The sequence below is a fragment of the Salminus brasiliensis genome, chromosome 5 (genome assembly GCF_030463535.1).
Source record: "Salminus brasiliensis chromosome 5, fSalBra1.hap2, whole genome shotgun sequence".
Taxonomy (NCBI): domain Eukaryota; kingdom Metazoa; phylum Chordata; class Actinopteri; order Characiformes; family Bryconidae; genus Salminus; species Salminus brasiliensis.
Genome location: NC_132882.1, coordinates 404,222 through 421,721, shown reverse-complemented (window position 1 = coordinate 421,721; position 17,500 = coordinate 404,222). Strand labels below are relative to the sequence as shown.

Genomic DNA, 17,500 nt, shown 5'->3' with positions numbered 1-17,500 from the left:
CTGCACCTTTACACAGGTCCAGTAATCCCACGCCCCAATGTGTCAGAGCCACTTAAGAAGGAGGGGGAGGGAGGGGGAGGGAGAGAGAGAGAGAGAGAGAGAGATTTGCCTTGACTGACAGAAGGTACGCTGGAAGGTCTATTTAAGGACCGGATTTATACAGTTAGAGGCTCCTTCAAATCCTTAGAGAGAGAGACACTGAAAGACAGAGGGAGGGAGAGTGAGTGAGTGAGTGAGTGAGTGAGTGAGTGAGTGAGTGAGTGAGTGAGTGAGAGAGAGAGAGAGAGAGAGAGAGAGAGAGAGAGAGAGAGAGAGTGTGAGTGAGTGAGTGAGAGAGAGAGAGAGAGAGAGAGAGAGAGAGAGAGAGTGAGTGAGTGAGTGAGTGAGAGAGAGAGAGAGTAGCGTGTGAGGTGGTGCTGGACGCTCATGCAGAAAATAATTAGACAGGTTTCTCTTTAAACTTTCAAACAGTCAAACACACACACACACACACACACACACACACACACACACACACACACTGATGCAGTCTTGGCACAAAAACACAGATACACACAGTCAAACAGAGACAAACACACACACGCTTATTAATAGAGTTCTAGCTAATCTGGTTAAGGTTAAACCGCACTGTAAAACACTCAAACACACACACACACACACACACACACACACACACACACACACACACACACACACACGCTAAGCTAGACTGAGTCTCATTTCTTCCAGAAGTGATATACACAGCCCCTGAGGACCCCCGACGCCCCCAGGGGATGGGGTGGGATGTGGTGTCACAGAGTAGTTCCCTTTAGCCAGATAACTTAAGCCCAGAGGTCAGGACTGTCCACTAGGAGTGACCCTGGCTGGATAGTGACTCACTATCTGGCTGACTCTAGAACCCTGCTGCCCACCCTTGTTATAAGAGCCCCCGTCACTTAAACATACACAAAGGCCCAGGGGTCACCAGTCTGACCCCCAGGAGGGCTGGCAGGGCTTCATGCCTTCAGTCCAATCCAGACTGCTGATGACCCACAAAATCTGAATAGACCCTGTTTACACACACACACACACACACACACTATACACTAATACCGCCACACTAACACACACACACTTTCAGTGAGTTGCACATACTGTCCTGCTGGGACATAATCACACACATCCTGATCCCTCTACTCTGAGATCTCCTATACACACATTGACCTGCATCTGTGTGTGTGTGTGTGTGTGTTACCTGTGCAGTCTCTTGAGCGCTTTAGCCGCCTCTGCCTTCGCGCGCTCCGGCCGCACCTCCATCCTCTCTGCTTGGAGCGCTGAAGCTACACACACTCACCCAGCCTGCAGCCCTGCTCCTCTAGAGCCCCGCCCCCGAGGACAGAGGGCCACCCACTTCCCCCTCTCTGTCCCACACACGGTCAGAGGATAATCCTCTGCTTTTGACAGCGAGAGGGGGCGCTGTTGTGTAAACACTGTGTGTGTGTTGGGATGTGACTTTGTTACCATGGAGGTCCCAGGAAAGCAGCTTAAGGTGATCTTCCCTGTGCACGCACATGCACACACACACACACACACACACACACACACACACACACACTCTCAGTAAGTAATACACATCCACTCTGCCACCTGGTGGTGAGGTAACACCACTACAGCCAAACTACACCAGCTGCTGTCCACACGGTGGGCTCCAGATTCCTCTCTAACCACGTTCTGATCATCTGCAGCTGATTCTGAAAGATGAGCAAATCTGAGACACTTCAACAAGAACCAGACCGTGAGGTTCTAGACAACTGGGTCAGAACATCACCAGAACATTAGGCAGGTCTTGCAGGGTGTTTCCGGTATGCAGTGGTCAAGAAAGGACAACCGGTGAACCAGCGACAGGGTCAGGGGAACCCATAGCTCCCGCTGATGCTCATGGAGGACAATTAGAAAGCTTCAGGGGCCAGTGACTGACAGGGGCCCTCGAAAACGAATTATTTGAGTGTTATGGAAGCATTGTTAGAACTGTGGAAAAAAATCTTGCCAGTGCTCCTCTTCTGCGGAAACTGGCACAGGAAAAGCTGAGGTCATGAGTTCTGGTTTCCGTAGCAACCCTGAAGGTCTGAAGGTGATGAGCTGCTCTCCAGAATCAACACCATCATTCTCAGCCTCTCTTGACTAGAGCGTTCTCTAGTGGGCGGGGTTTATGTAAATGTTGGGGGTGTAAATATAAGTCAAGACTGTGATGTAACAGTTTTGGGGGTTTGGAATTGGCAGAGGTTCTTTTATACTGGATCAGAACGTCATGATGAACGGACCAATAGAAAAGCTCCAACATGACTGAATAAAATCCTTCATTGAAAGCTAAGCTGTGAAGCTGCTGTTTGTGATGCAGGTGTTCGAGTGACAGCAACGATTTACATTATTGTAGAATTCTGAGACTGATGAAGAATATTAGACTTTTTAACTCTGTTTTACATGTTGAGGACTTTTATCTACTGAAGCATAACTAGATCAATTTGCTTTTTTCAAGAAATAATATTTATCTATCTGCTCATAGAATAAAAACTAAAACTATACAGACTCAGGGTGGACATAAGTATTGGGACGCCTGCTCACCTGCTTGTTACTTCTAAACTCAAGGGATGGAGTAACTGTCTCTACTGTCCATGGAAGAAGGCTTTCTACTAGATTTTAGCGCATTGCTGTGAGGATTTGATTGAATACAAGAGTAAGGTCAGGATGTTGGATGACCACCACCCCACCTCATTATCCTCAACTCCCCAAATCATCCCAAAAGTACTGGATGGAGCTCCTCCACCATCACTCCAGAGAACAGTTCCTCCACTGCTCCACTGCTCCTCAATGCTGGGGGGCTTTATACCCCTCTAGCCCACACCTGGCATTATTAGGCAGCATGGAGCCAATAGGGTCATGATGTTGATCTGCTCCAGAGAGTCCTATTCTATTGGCAGTACTTCTTCTCTACAGGGACTAGACAAGCTGTGCATCTGTGTCAGCAATGGGTGCAACTTAAAAAAGCTCAATGCATTCATTAAAAAGGGTGTCCACAAACATTTGGACATAGTGTATCATTTGTTTTTGCAGTCAATTGAACAAAGCAGTAAAATGAGCAAACGACTTTCTACTGTTTTAGAGTCTTAACTTAACTTTATTACAAAAGGCAGAGACTACATTTCCCAGCATGCTCAGGGAGCTGCATTACATGAAGTAGGTTATCAGATGCTGAGGTGTGTGTAGTGGTAAACCGCAGCTCTGTACAGCTGTCTACATGTGTGTGTTAACAATGCAGGCCAGACCAGTGCCCGAGGGTTAATTATGTGCTAATGCTACACAGGTTAGCCTGAGACCTAGCTAACGTTATCCATTGTACGCTCAACAGCAGGGTGAGGTCAGTGTGGTCAAGCTACATCAGTCCTTTTACCTCTTTAGCTAACGTTAGCTAGCTGATAAATACAGTAGCTTGGTTTCAAATTCAGAACTGAATAAACATTTACTACCGTTACTGTAACAGTGTACCAGATTCTATAGCATTAGCATTAGCCCACTACGCTAACCTTTACCTCTTACTGTAGCAGTTGCTAACTGGAGTACGGATACAGGAGGCTGTAGAGGAGGAGGAGGAGGAGGAGGAAGGAGGGAGGGAGGAGGACACGGTTCTGTCCAGAACAGTCTGAACTGAGGAACCGTGGTGATGTTGACAGTACGGGTCCAGATGTTCAGAGGAAGCTCCTCTGCAGGTCCTGCGCTGAGATGGTTCTGAGGGGAACGGGCCGGGGGGGACGGGGCGGGGGGAAAGGGGACGCCAGAGGAGGAGGAGATAGGGTTGGAGGAAGAGTGATGATGGAGGGGGTGTCTGCAAGAGAACCGTAACTCATCCCTCGGTCCTTCCATCCGTCCAGACGTCCACAGCTACCGAAGACAGAGGGAGACGCACTGCTCATGTCCAGAGACACATCTGAGAGAGAGACACAGAGAGAGAGACACAGAGAGAGAGAGAGAGACACCAATTAGCACTAAAGCTACAAGGCTAATAGAGCTAACAAGCAATGCAAGTTTATATCCCGCCAATTAGCGGTGGCGCTACGAGGCTAATGGCCAGTTTACCCGAGTCGTGCAGCTGTGTGTGTGTGTAGGGGTGTTTAGTGTAGAACTGGTTGTAGATGCAGTAGATCACACCCATCAGGGTCATGGTTCCCACAGCAGCAGCGATGAACACTCCCAGCTTATTGTTGTCTTTACTTATATAAGCATCTGTCACACACACACACAGAGAGAGAGAGAGAGAGAGAGAGAGAGAGAGGTTTGTAAAGCCCTGCTCTGAGAGTAAACAAGGGTTTAAATGAAGGAGCTGAAGAGGGGCTTCAGCCTCGGGTGTCTCTGCTTTTTGGACACGCAGGGGAAGCTGGTTCCTCCACCTTGGCTCCAGGAGATAGAAAAGTCCAGGTGTTTGTCTTCCACACGTCTTGGACTGTGGTGGGTCAAACTGAACCAAGACCACCGTGATGTCAAGTCAAGTCAGATTTATTTGTAGAGCTTTTTACAACTGTTGTCGTCACAAAGCAGCTTTACATAATTAGTGATTAATAAAAGACAGAGACAAAGAAGAAATAAGAAATAACGTAAGACATGAAGGATCAAAGACCCCCAGTGAGCAGCCAACGGTGACAGCGCAGGAGAACCTCCCTCAGAGCTGTAGGAAGAAACCTTGGGAGGAACCAAGACTCACAAGGGGGACCGACCCGTCCTCCTCTGATCAGAACTATTTAAACATTAATGATAAACATTACCAAACCAGAAACAGCAGACAGTTAATAGAGGTGATATTAACAGTGCAGATAGTTAAGAGTCCATTTAGGTTTGAACATGGTCATTAGACAGGTAGCAGTGGTAGGAGGGTGTGCAGCTGGTCTGCTATGGGTGGTGGTGGGTGGAGAGGTGGTCTGATGGTCAGACTGGTAGGTGGCAGCTGGTCTGACGCAGGTAGATGTAGTGATATTGAGTAATTGTTGTTAGTCCACTAGGTGGCAGTAGTGAGTAACATGTTCAACTACTTCTAGGAAAACCTTTAAGTAAAAGGAGAGTAGGAATGTAGCTCACCCACACAGCAGCCTGTTAGTACTGGAGTTGTAATAAACAGAGTTTGTGGAAAACAATGTTTCTTTATTAAGAATAGGGAACATTACAGTAGAGGGGTCCTCAGCGGTCAGTCTTCCAGCAGGTCGGGCTGGGTGACCATTTACTCAGAGAAGGTAAAGAGACAGAGTTAGTGCTGAGAGGATTTTATGTTGAGCAGTATCAGAATGTGTCTGACTATAACAGCCTCATTAAAAGCCAGACAGGTCAGAAGGGCTCTCGGTTTGTTGTGGTCAGGCAGGGAGGAGCTGGTGCAGGGCCTTTGTAGTTCAGCGTCAGGGAAGCTTCGTCCCGGATCAGCTGAAGGACCCGATGGCTTGCAGAGTAAGACCTTCCTGAGAGGACATGGGACTGAACAAGCACCTGGCTGTCCTCTGTAGAGAGGAAGGGTCAAGCACTCTGGAGGACAGAGTCAGGTGTGTTGTTCTTTAAGTTGAGAACAATATCGGCCCAAACCGAGGACCTGCAGTTCCAGGGAGGTGCAGCAGATCAGTCCTGCTGGAGTTCAGCTTCACTAAACCTAAACTCCATCCATGGCGAGAGGTCACTGAGACATGCTAAGATGAGAGCTGAAGCCTGGTTGGAGGAGGAGGGAAGGAGGAGGAGCATCGAGTGTCATCAGCACAGCCGGGGACGGAGAGAGACAGGGCCGAGGACTGAGCCCTGTGGGACACCAGTAAAGCGACTGAATGGAGCAGAGGTAGATTCCCCTTCATTTTATTTAGTAATGCGCCCTCCAGGTACTCAGCAGGAGTCACACCACAACCACGCAGAGCTGATTACAAGACTGTGATCTCAGTGCAGGAACCTAAAGAACCAGGAGGGACATCGTAAAGCACGGGGTATCAGTGGTGCCGTATGGGGGAGTTGGGAAGGTTCTAAGGGCCTGATGGTGACTGACCGGGGGCCTACTGATGTACTAAATATTTTGTGGTGGAGGTGTTAGAGTTGTGGGGCCCAGTGTTTGTTCTGGGAGCCATGAAATCCATGGCCACGCCCCTGACTGAAGTGTGTGAGTGAATAAGCCCTGTAGGTCACATAGCTTTACGGCAGATTTCTGAAGAACATGGAAGAGTGTGTGTGTGTGTGTTTCTTACAGGTCTGCTTCACGGAGATGTGGTCCTGCTGGTCCGGATTGTGCTCAGTATCACCCTTGGAGTCTGCATTCTGGCACACACACATCGCCACACACACACACACCGCGAGAAGTGTCCGCACAAACATACCTGAGAGAGAAAGCTCATTAGAAACACAGCAGGTAGACTAAAGTACCGTGTTCTAGATAACAGTACAATGTAAGAAACCACAGCATCAAATGAGGGGTTTCTAATAAAGTGGCCAGTGAGTGGAAGCCCAAGGTAGGTGTTTCTAATAAAGTGGCCAGTGAGTGGAAAAACTCATTGAAATCTAATACTTTATGTAAATATTAATCACAGAATATCAGAATTATCAGCAGTAATAAGAGCAGGTTCTGATCCAGAGATATGATCTATTTTTGATCTGTTTATTAATGATCTCAAATACAATCTGAAAGTCATGAGGACCCCCCCCCCCCTCCAACCTCACCAGTATATTAATCATTCTGTAATCATACTGCACTTCGTAATACTAACACCCCCCCAGTACTGTTCCTGTGGTGTGTGTGTAGGTATAGTCTGAGAGTGTGGGGACTCACCCAGACTGGCTCCTGGTGTGTTCCTAGAGCTGCTGCTGAATCTGCTCCTGCAGGTAAAGGTGAGGCTGTACCTGTAGCTCAGGTGTTCTCTCTCTGAACCTCTCAGTCTCTCTGTGTTTGCAGTTCCCTTCTTTCCAGGGAGGAGCATGCAACCACGGCAACCGAGTCCCCAGACCATTACCCTCCCAACACACACACAGCCAATTATATCCAGCATATTATACAGACAAGCTCTTACCCATTAACTCCCTCACACACACACACTTATATGAAGCTCTGCACTCCAGATTAAAAATCATCACCAAGTCTGTCCAACAGGCCACACAGTGGAGATAAGTAGTCAGAACGCCCCCTGCTGTTCATGGTCAAATGCAGGTTAACAGTAAATTAGGGGTCACTCTAGGTTGTGTGGTCTGCCGGTAAACTCACCCTCTGTCCCCCACTGTCCCCCGTGTGTTAAATGATTAATAACCCTGCGTTGTGTGTGAACACAAGCGGAGGAGCCGGTTCAGAGCCCAGGAGACCCGCAGGAGGCTCCTGTAAGAAGCAGCGGAGGCAGACAGCCAGGTCTGTGTATATCAGGAGGTCGCAGGTTCGATCCCCGGTGAGTCTCAGAGAGCATGATGGTCAGTGTTGGGGTGGAAATCTATAAGCAGGGTATCTGTACCAACAGTGACGAATAAAATCTGGATTATTTTAAAAGCTGTATTTATGGATCTTAAGCCCTGAGAGGAAAACATGCATCAAAATAACCAGGCAGGCTCCGGGTTTCACTTTCTGAGCAGCTTTGGGGTCTTTAGCTAAGCTGAAGCTAACCATGATCTAGAGTCCCACCAACATTACTGTAATTTGCATATGCGCATGTCTTACAGACCATCTGTGTAATGGGTTTGCTGGAGGAGCAGGTTCTAGAACTCAGCGTTTAGAGGAAGTGTTCAGTAGAGTGAACACAGAAGACCCAGATTCAGCCCCAAACACCATAAAGCACAACAGCCAGACAAGATCACGACTTCAGATTTTATTTAAATTATTAAAAAACAGGTGATAAAACACTGAGATTGTTTCTCTCTCTCTCACACACACACACACACACACACACACACACACACACACACACACACACACACACACACGTTCATTAGCTCACCCTGCTGAAGGGAAACTGGGGGCGGACTGTGGAGCCACTCAGAGATCAAACTACCCTGCAGAACCAGACTCTACTGGACTGTAGACCAGCAGCTTTACTAAAACATCACAACCAATCAGAGAGCCCCCCTGAAACATCACAACCAATCAGAGAGCCCCCCTGAAAAAAAAAACTAGAACTAAAACCTTAATAAAAGCAGGGTCCAGTTCAGAAACTCACAAAATCTGACCAATCAGAGCGCTCCACTAAAACTCTGTAGCATCTAAAGAGAAGAGAAACACGTCAGCACTGACATTAAAATATATTACATCTAAAACATAAAAAAGACCCAGATCAGAGTCCAGCATGACGCGTCGGTTCTCCTCCCAAACGGTTCTACTTACAGCTCTTATCAATTATTAATAAATAATAGAGGAACTGAGGTTCTGCCATTGGTTCTGTGAGCGGTGCAGACATCAACACCTGCTTTAAACAATCAGACTGCACCAGAGCTCGTGTTCCACGTTTATGATTTGTGGAAGAAACAATTAGAACATCAGATTAAACAGAACCATTCTACGGGGTCCGGGGTGGGGAACTCCAGAGGGAGGAGGGCCGGGGTCCTGCAGAGTGGTGCTTCTCCTGCTCAGGCTCACCTGACTGAACTCACCTGTTCAACAGCAGGTTGAGTCAGCCTGGTAGAGCGGGGAACTCCGCACACTGTGCTGGACTCCAGCTCTCAGCTACACACCCCGAGACCAAGCGGTCTCACAGTTCATATGGGTAGTAACAAGGGGGCGCTGTTAGGACTTAAACAGTGGGTCTCTGCTTTTACAGAGAGGAAACCAGCTGGTGTGGACTGAACGACTGGGGTGGAATGATGATCCATCTGGTCTGTTATTGTTCCCCAGTCTGAGTTCCTGTCCCTGAAACAGAGGCTCCGTTTGTACAGATATATAAACAAATAAAAACATCAAAGTCACTGTAAAAAAAAAAAGATCTAAAAGAAAATATACATCAGATATTTACAAAAATGAACAAATGGCACTTTTGAAGTAAAGGAATTGGATCGGATCCAGATCTCTGGGTTCTGTCCGAGAGGTCAGTGAGGCTTTTTTTTTTTTAGACCCATTACATGAAAAGTCTTCAGAGGCACAGCAAAGAAACTGGTCAGTTGTTTACGGCTCTGGAAGAGCTCCCAGTACAAATATGAATAAACCAGTTCAGAACATGTAGAACTCGGACCTTCACAGCACCTGAGATGAACAGGTTGTGTCCCAGCAGCCCGACTCTTCTGACAGACGATAGAAGGGTTTGTGGTGTTTGTTCAAGTAGAGGCTGTAACTGTTCTACATACAATCCCTATAACAACTTCTGTAAAGAGTGGAGGTGATGGTGACGGAGGTGTGGAACCCCCAGTTCTGCAGCAGGGGTTCTGACCTGTACAGATATGACGGAGTTTCCAGAACTTCGCTCCATTTATAAACAAACCTGAACTCCAGCATCGGGATTGGTCATTTCCCAGCAGCCCATACTCTTAACAGGTGTCAGAGTCCCAGTTCAAACTGGTCTCCAGCACACGAATCAAAACTACCCACTATACAAGGGGGGAGGGGGTTCTGCTGGACCCAAGAGCCAGTGCTGCCAGTAATGTTCCCTTTCAACATACTGAGGTTAATCTGGCGGTCCACACAGGTAACGGACAGCCCGCAGCCGAGGAACGGTCCTCCAGTACAATACAGAGCAGTAAAGTCAATGGTTCCTCAGCAGACACAGCTTTGATCCTGGCTTCCACAACCCAGCCCAAAAACAGCTGCCAAACAGCTGCAAAAACATCTGGCGGATGGACCCAGAATGAGCTGCAGTCTGTTTTCATTGGTCATTGTTGTGGCTGGTGTCCCGCTGGTGCTTAGCTGCTGACTGAAGGCTGAATTACAGGCTGAGTGAACGTGTGTTAGATGGACACTAGGGGGCAGCGTCTGACCCAGACTGTAGAGAAATGAGGAGGACAGTCTGGGCTGGTCTAAATCCTCCCACTGCTCTGGACTGGTTCTGGACGACAGTTTGAGGCTGACTGACGCACAGCTCTACAGGTTTTTAGTAATGAGTAGTTGAGAGTTTGGTCTTCCTGTAAACTCCTAACCCTAAAGAGTCCGGAATTGAGAAGAGTGGTGCCAGTTCAGCCTAAACTATCCACCCAGTCACGCCCCCTCCATCTCACACTCAGCGTAACAGGGTTGTAACTCATTTGTTATTCTGCATTAGCAGATGACCATCATCAGTGAGGAGGGAGACCCGATACAGGGGGGAGAACTAAAAGATAATCTAAATCTAAACAATCTGACACCAATTTCATGGAATACTTTCGGGAAGGTGTTTTCACCCCACTCTCAACATGCAGTTACATTCAGAGGCACGTTCACCCACTGCTCAAACCCCAGCGGAGAGAGCGAGGGGTAAGAACTGCACATTACAGTCAGCGTCTGATAACTGTGTAATTACACAACACAACTCGCTGTTACCACGGGTGATGTGTTCGCTGTTGAGCCGGAAATCAGAGGTGTGAACAGTCCCCCACTGCGCTTCAGCAATTTCACAACCCAGCGAACCTGCTATCAAAACTACCAACAGCCCAGAGGAAGAGAACCACCATCTAACTCTGTCTCCTGGCTGACTGCAGCAGCACTACTGGTCATTTAACTTCACCGAAAGCTGGACTCTGCATGACAGAAGATATGGAGTTCCTCAAGGCTCTATTCTAGGACCACTATTATTTACATTATACATGTTACCACTGGGCTCAGTTATAAGCAGACATGGTGTTAATTTCCACTGTTCTGCAGATGACACACAGCTCTATATATCAGCCAAACCTGACGATAAATCTAGATTACAGAAAATGGAGGACTGTGTAAAGGATATAAAACTCTGGATGTCACATGACTTCCTTCTCCTCAACAGTGACAAAACCTAGCTTCTCCTTTTAGGTCCAAAAGACTCTAGAAATAAACTATCAGACTTAATGTTAGACGTGGCAGATTCTTCCATCATTCCTGAGTCATATTAGATTCAGATTTATCATTTGAACAACATATAGCTGATATTAGTAGAACAGCCTTCCTACATATTTGGAACATCGCCAAACTAAGAAATGCTAAAACCCAAACATTATCATTACTGTGGTCCTTGGCTCTCAAAACTTCAGCCGCTTCATGAGGTCGGTTGTAAAAAGCTCTAAACGATGAGAAATCGGAGAACCCCCCAGTGTGACCGCGGCTTTCCACGTGGGTTACAGTGGCAGAGCTCATATAAACACACACATTTAAAACAGCTGTAATGAGAAAGAAGCTTCATTAAAATACAGCTCTGAAAAAATGGAGAGAGCACCCTGCATGATCAGTTCCTCTGGTTTTAGTATTTATAGGCCGTGTGTTTAAAGAAATGAACACTCTGTATTTCATAAACCATGAACAACGTTTCCCCTAAAGTCCAAATAAAAATATTACTATTTAGAGCTTTTATTTATTTGCAGAAATTACAACTTTTATAAAAATGATTATAATAAGTGAAATAAGTTTGACAGCCAATCACAGCTCTCATGTCTCGGCCGGCTCTCTACTAATCTCTCACACTGCCGTTGGGACTTTATGCCGTTCAGAGTCGACAGATTCAGGAAACTCAGCTGTGTTTGATGCAACGTCTGACAGACACGCAGAAATGAGTGGTCTCCTCATTTTTCCAGAGCTGAATAATTATCTATATCCTCCTATTACACACGTATAATTACATCACCTGCTGCTCTTATCCAGAGCTCTTACAGCCGAATGATATCCCTTAATGTCTAATTAATGGCACCCTAGTCTGCCACAGGGGAAGGCGGGGAGATCCACTACACCTCAACCACTACACCCGAATATTCAGTCAAAGCTGAGCTGCACTGCTGTAAACCACCTGTAACAGAGCCCACTATCACAACCTTCATTAATGAGTAATTACACAGTTATTACAGCCCTTACTACAATCCAGCCTTTAGTGGGCTGGTGGTCTCGATCACCTGCCGTCTTCAAAAAGGAGGTAAAACAAACCCCTTCAGGTCAACAGGTGCTTCCTGCAGCACTGCCAGTCTGCTCCATCACATCAGGGTGGAGTCGAGCACTTAGGGAGGAGTTTGGCTATTCAAGCAGATCAGCATTAACCTGCAGATCAACACCAGCACAGAACGCCTGGGTCAGGATGAGCGGGCGCGCGGTCCGTTCCAGCTGCTTTAGGCCTGTTTGGACCGCACGCCCGTTCTCAGCGCTGCTTTACACTCAGTGTAAAGTTTCTGCTGTAAAGTTTACACTGGATCCTCACTGCACAGCAGTGAACCGGGGCCCTGCACTGCAGCCTTCACAACACTCCAGCGGCCTCGGACCCGGGGAAGACATCGATAATCAGCAGCTGGTGGAGCCTCAGACAGTGTGAGTGTGTGTGTGTGTGTGTGTGTGTGTGTGTGTTGTGCAATAGCAGTCTTCAGTAACTTTCCTGTTCCTGTTTAGTCCTGTGTTTACACTCCTGTAGACTCCTCCCCCTCCTCAGTCCCCTCACCCATTGGGAGGAGTCTGTAGCTCTCCTCAGTCAATGGTGTGCCATTGGGGGCGGAGTCAGTCTCTGTGGTGCTGCAGGGGGCGTATCTTGCCTCAGTGTCTGCTGATTGGTTGGCGCGTTGCTGTAGGACTGAATGGGCGTATCCCAGAGGGACCGGCAGCACTGCCAGGACAATGAGAGATGAGAGGACGGCCAGTGCCCAATCAGGATACTCCAATTCCTCCTCAACCGCCTAGGGTGTGCACACACACACACACACACACACACACACACAAAAGAGTGTATACTGGAACGCTGGATTTTTTATGTAGTTAAGGTAAGTGTTTCTAATAAAGTGGCCAGTTGTGTGTACCTTCTCTCTGTTCCAGGCTGTGTATCTGGGTCTGCTGATGCACATGCGCAGTAAGCTGGCACTCAGCAGCCCCAGCATGGCCAGCAAACACACATACTTCCACAAGTACTTATACAGCACACACACCGGCCGGCCCAGCATCTGCCTGATATCCACCAGGAACCTGGGAAAACACACACACACACACACACACACACACACACACACAAAAATTAACTAGCTATAGCCATTATCAGTGAGCAGAGTTAGCTAAATGTTGACTTTTCAATTAGCATAGTAACAGAGCTAGCTATTTTAAGCGGGCAGCGTCCAGCCAGCAGAGCGGGATAAATGTTAGCCATTAGCAGCATTAGCAGTGGCTACTTACAGTAGGCACTCAGTGTTTGCTATGTTGATTTAGCAGTTAGCTGACGTTAGCGGTTTTCAGTGAGCAGCGTTAGCCAGCGGGACTGTTGGGTACCTGTCTGCACCGTAGACCCAGGCGATGCTGAAGGTCTGGAAAACGACGACGATGATGAGCGGCAGCGTCGCTGAATAATCATCAAACATCACCACGAAATAATTCCCACAGCGCTGCGTGAACAACAGACCAATCACAAAGCCCACCACGCAGCTACACGCTGAGACACACACACACACACACACACACACACACACACACACACACAGTTAATGCAGGAAAAATCTAAAGCTGAAATCTGTTCTTCACTCCGGGGTTCCGACTCTGTAGTGCTTTAATCTTAGAACATGTCTAGAACTCAGCTGCAGTCCACCTGCTGCAATCCGTACCGACGGGACACTGTCTCTGTCGGTCTGTGTGTGTGTGTGTGTGTACCTGTAAAGCAGAGTTTGCGTTTGCGGAGTGATTTGAAGGTGTCGGTGAGGGGGGTGAGGATTCCAGCCATGGTGCCAAACATGGTGGACAGCCCGAGGTTCAGCAGCATGAGGAAGAACAGAGCCGACCAAAACGGGGAGGCAGGGAACAGAGTCATCGCCTCGGTGAACGCAATGAACGCCAGGCCAGTACCCTCAACACCCTGAAACACAGTACACCCCGTCAGAAACCCCCATACCCCCAGCCCAACCCCCATACCCCCAGCCCAACCCCAACCCTCAACACCCTGAAACACAGTACACCCCGTCAGAAACCCCCATACCCCCAGCCCAACCCCATACCCCCAGCCCAACCCCAACCCTCAACACCCTGAAACACAGTACACCCCGTCAGAAATCCCCAATAACCCCCACCCCTGTATCCTCAATCTCAACCACCCCCTACCCCAGAGAATACTCCACCCCCATACCAGAGTAAACACCATCAAGAACGTGTGACTTGTGTAAGGGTGTGTGTGTGTGTGTGTGTGTGTGTGTATACCTTCTTCATCTCATCTTCCAGGCTACAGAATGTGATGTTGTCGCCAGGGACTATCAGATTTTTGCCTTGGACTTTGTACCAGTGTGTATACGCCTCCAAAGAGACAGACTCCGCCTCCGTCGCGTTGATCAAGAGGTCAGGAAGGAACGGGGAGGCTTCAGACAGCAGCTTCAGATTACTGCAAAACACACACACACACACACACACACACACACGATCGGTGATGTAAGAGGTGTGTTCAGTAATGTACAGTAACCGTAAGGGAGTGCGAGAGTGTGTGTGTGTGTGTGTGTACGGACCGTGTAACACACTCCTTGGCGATGAGTTTGGCTCTGAAGCCCAGCACAGCGAACACCACCAGTGAGGCGAGGACGGAGGTGAGGAAGTTGACGGTTGAGACGGTGATGGCGTCACGGTGACAGTCGTTGTTGCGCGGGTTGTAGGAGGAGTATGCAATCACCGAGCCGAACCCCAGACCCAGCGCAAAGAACACCTGCGTCGCAGCCTGACGCCACACCTGCACGTCAGCCCAGATCTCCACCTAAAACACACACACACACACACACACACACACACACACACACACTATCAGAACACTACGCTGTCTCTCAGTCTACAGCTCACACCACCGCTAAAGCCCCAGAGTTACATACAACTCATTAGCAGACATCAGTTACTGCAAACCTTCACAGTGCTACAGCGACCGCTTCATTAACAACAGACCAATCACAGACCGGCGGTAACTACATAGACGGTACATTACAGACCAATCACTGATCTGAACTGAACTCCAGGCTGAGGTGTGGTACAGAAGCTGAGCACGGAACTGCACAGGGTTAACATGCAGGGTACCGCAAACAACACCAGGAGAACCACGGTTCTTATGTTCTAACAGGTTCTAAGCAGGGCAGAAGAGCTAGAGCAGGAACACACAGAACATCTTCAGGTTCTACCCTGAACCCCCACAAGACTTTCTGTTCTGTATGTTGGGACAGGACGTGTGTGTGTGTGTGTGTGTTTTACCTTAGGCTTAAACATGTATGTGATGCCTTCCGACGCTCCGTCCAGCATCAGGCCTCGGACCAGAAAACACAGCAGCACCACGTATGGAAACACCGAGGAGAAATACATCACCTGTAACCAATCAATAATCAATCAGTAATCAAAACAGCATAACAGCTCTAATAAGTTTAGAATCAATCAATAAACATCAGCTATAATCAATAAGTAGCCCAGCTGCTGACCTTGCCGGTGGATTTGATGCCCTTGTACATGGCGAGGCAGACGGTGAGCCAGGCGGCGGCGAGGCAGCCGGTGATGACCCAGTTAAACTGCCCCGTCTCATCGATGGAGTCCGTAACGTCTAGAGCCCTGCGGTACCAGAAGTACGAGGTGGGGGAACTCGCAGCACACTCAGCCACTGAATGAGGAGGACAGACACGAACACACACACACACACACACACACACTCAATGTTAAGACCCCTTCCACTGATAGAGAGACCAGGCCTTAGCCCCACCCACAGCAGCTGGCATTTCTACACTGGATCTGTATCTGAACACACCTGTGACGTTCCCCTCTTTTGGACACTTCTCCCACGGTAACGGACTTTGGAAGGAGTTAAAAAGGTAAAAGATACTCCAACCTATGATGACATTATAATACAGAGCCACGAAGAAACACACCTGAGAGAGAGAGAGAGAGAGAGAGAGAGACAGAGAGAGAGAGGGAGAGAGGTGTACAGTGAGCTGAGTGATGGATATGACCCACTATGAATTATTCAGCATCCACTATTATTAAATCATTAATCACACACTGCTAAGCTAAACTAAAGTGTGTGTGTGTGTGTGTGTGTGTGTGTGTGTGTGTATTTACTCACCACACAGCTGGAGTATCCGATCCCGACGAGTTTAGGGAGATGTGTCTCCACACTCCGATGCTGCCCTGCCGAATGCTCTGACCCGCCGCCAGCTCCAGGAAAAACAGTGGCACGCCCACCACCACCATCAGCACGATGTACAGCAGCAGAAACGCTCCTGCGGGGGCGCTAGAGTAAGACTACTGCACTGCAACACCAACGGAACATAGTGGAACAGACTACTGTGTATAAACTAACGCCTCCTCTGCAGGACAACAGCCCACCCCCCCAAATTCATCACTCCCACCTGAGGCTGTACAGAACTGCCCAATCCGGCAACCCTGAAGAAACCAGCGACCGAAACGTGTCTGATGAGCACGGCGGTGTTTCTGGTTGCCGTAGCAACCCTGCATCTTAAAGTGCTCTCTTTAATACAGTCTGACTGTTACTGCAGTTTTCAGACCGGTACACTCGAATGACCCGGGTGAGAGGGCGAATGACCCGGTGCCCCCCAGGGTCACGGCACCCCTACTAATGAATTCTGTGTAAAGCTGACCCACAATTCTATATACACCTCCACCCACAGTGATCCACCCCCCCCCTCCCAAACATAACCTACAGGACACCTGTACGCTTGTACACACTCACCTCCTCCGTTCTGATGGCAGAGGTAGGGGAACCTCCACACGTTCCCCAGTCCCACGCTGAAGCCCACCTGAGCCAGAAAATACTCCACTTTACTGTCCCACCCGTCACGCGCTGCCTCAACTGGGGCATCTGGAACCGCTGTAGGACACGCCTCCTGCTCCACCCCCAACTCGTCTCCTGGCAACGGTGGCTTCTCACAGCTCATCTGAAAAGAAGCACAAGGCGGGTGTTTCTAATAAAGTGGCCAATAATTAAGCGTGTATATATCTGCGCCTCTAAATAACCCCCCTCGGCAGCTCCCGGGCCCCTCGGCAGCTCCCGGGCCCCTCGGCAGCTCCCTGTTACGAGTTAAGTGTGACCCTGCTGCCTCCAGTGTCGTCATCCTCCTCCTCCTAAACCGGGTCGCCGCAGAGCTCCCTCTGCACGCCGACTGTGGCCCGGTTTGCTCTACACATGAATAAGCCCCGGACCCGTTCCTTCAGCACAGTACACGCAGAACCCGAAACTGCAGCTCACCATGATCCGAGTCCGGACCCACACTGCGCTCACCCAGCCCAGGAGTTAACGGTGTCAGGATGAAGAAAAGTTCTTCAGAACCCGGACTGATCCGAGGCCGTGCAGAGCTGCTTTTATTAAGTTTCTGTTTCCCCACCCTGCTGTTCTCCTCAGCTCAGGACCAGCTCCACGTGGCCTTCCTCTGACCACACACACACACACACACACACACACACACACACACC

The 17,500-nt window shown here is 48.8% G+C and overlaps 2 protein-coding genes across 3 annotated transcripts in view; both read right to left on the bottom strand.

Moving 5' to 3' along the window:
* The window catches only part of slc17a7b (solute carrier family 17 member 7b), an 85,292-nt gene extending 83,990 nt beyond the window's left edge, over positions 1-1,302 (bottom strand). For both annotated transcript variants that reach the window (XM_072679193.1, XM_072679192.1), the window contains exon 1: positions 1,235-1,302. In XM_072679193.1, coding sequence (XP_072535294.1) covers positions 1,235-1,296 — 62 coding nt within the window. In that variant the 5' untranslated portion in view covers positions 1,297-1,302. The remainder of the gene's footprint in view (positions 1-1,234) is intronic.
* A 6,521-nt stretch (positions 1,303-7,823) lies between these two features.
* The window catches only part of slc6a16b (solute carrier family 6 member 16b), a 10,925-nt gene continuing 1,248 nt past the window's right edge, over positions 7,824-17,500 (bottom strand). The window contains 12 exon segments of the mRNA XM_072679191.1: positions 7,824-12,759; positions 12,880-13,042; positions 13,340-13,499; positions 13,715-13,916; positions 14,255-14,432; positions 14,554-14,795; positions 15,278-15,388; positions 15,499-15,674; positions 15,819-15,939; positions 16,134-16,171; positions 16,174-16,290; positions 16,761-16,965. Of these exon segments, the coding sequence (XP_072535292.1) occupies positions 12,487-12,759; positions 12,880-13,042; positions 13,340-13,499; positions 13,715-13,916; positions 14,255-14,432; positions 14,554-14,795; positions 15,278-15,388; positions 15,499-15,674; positions 15,819-15,939; positions 16,134-16,171; positions 16,174-16,290; positions 16,761-16,965 (1,986 nt within the window). The 3' untranslated portion in view covers positions 7,824-12,486.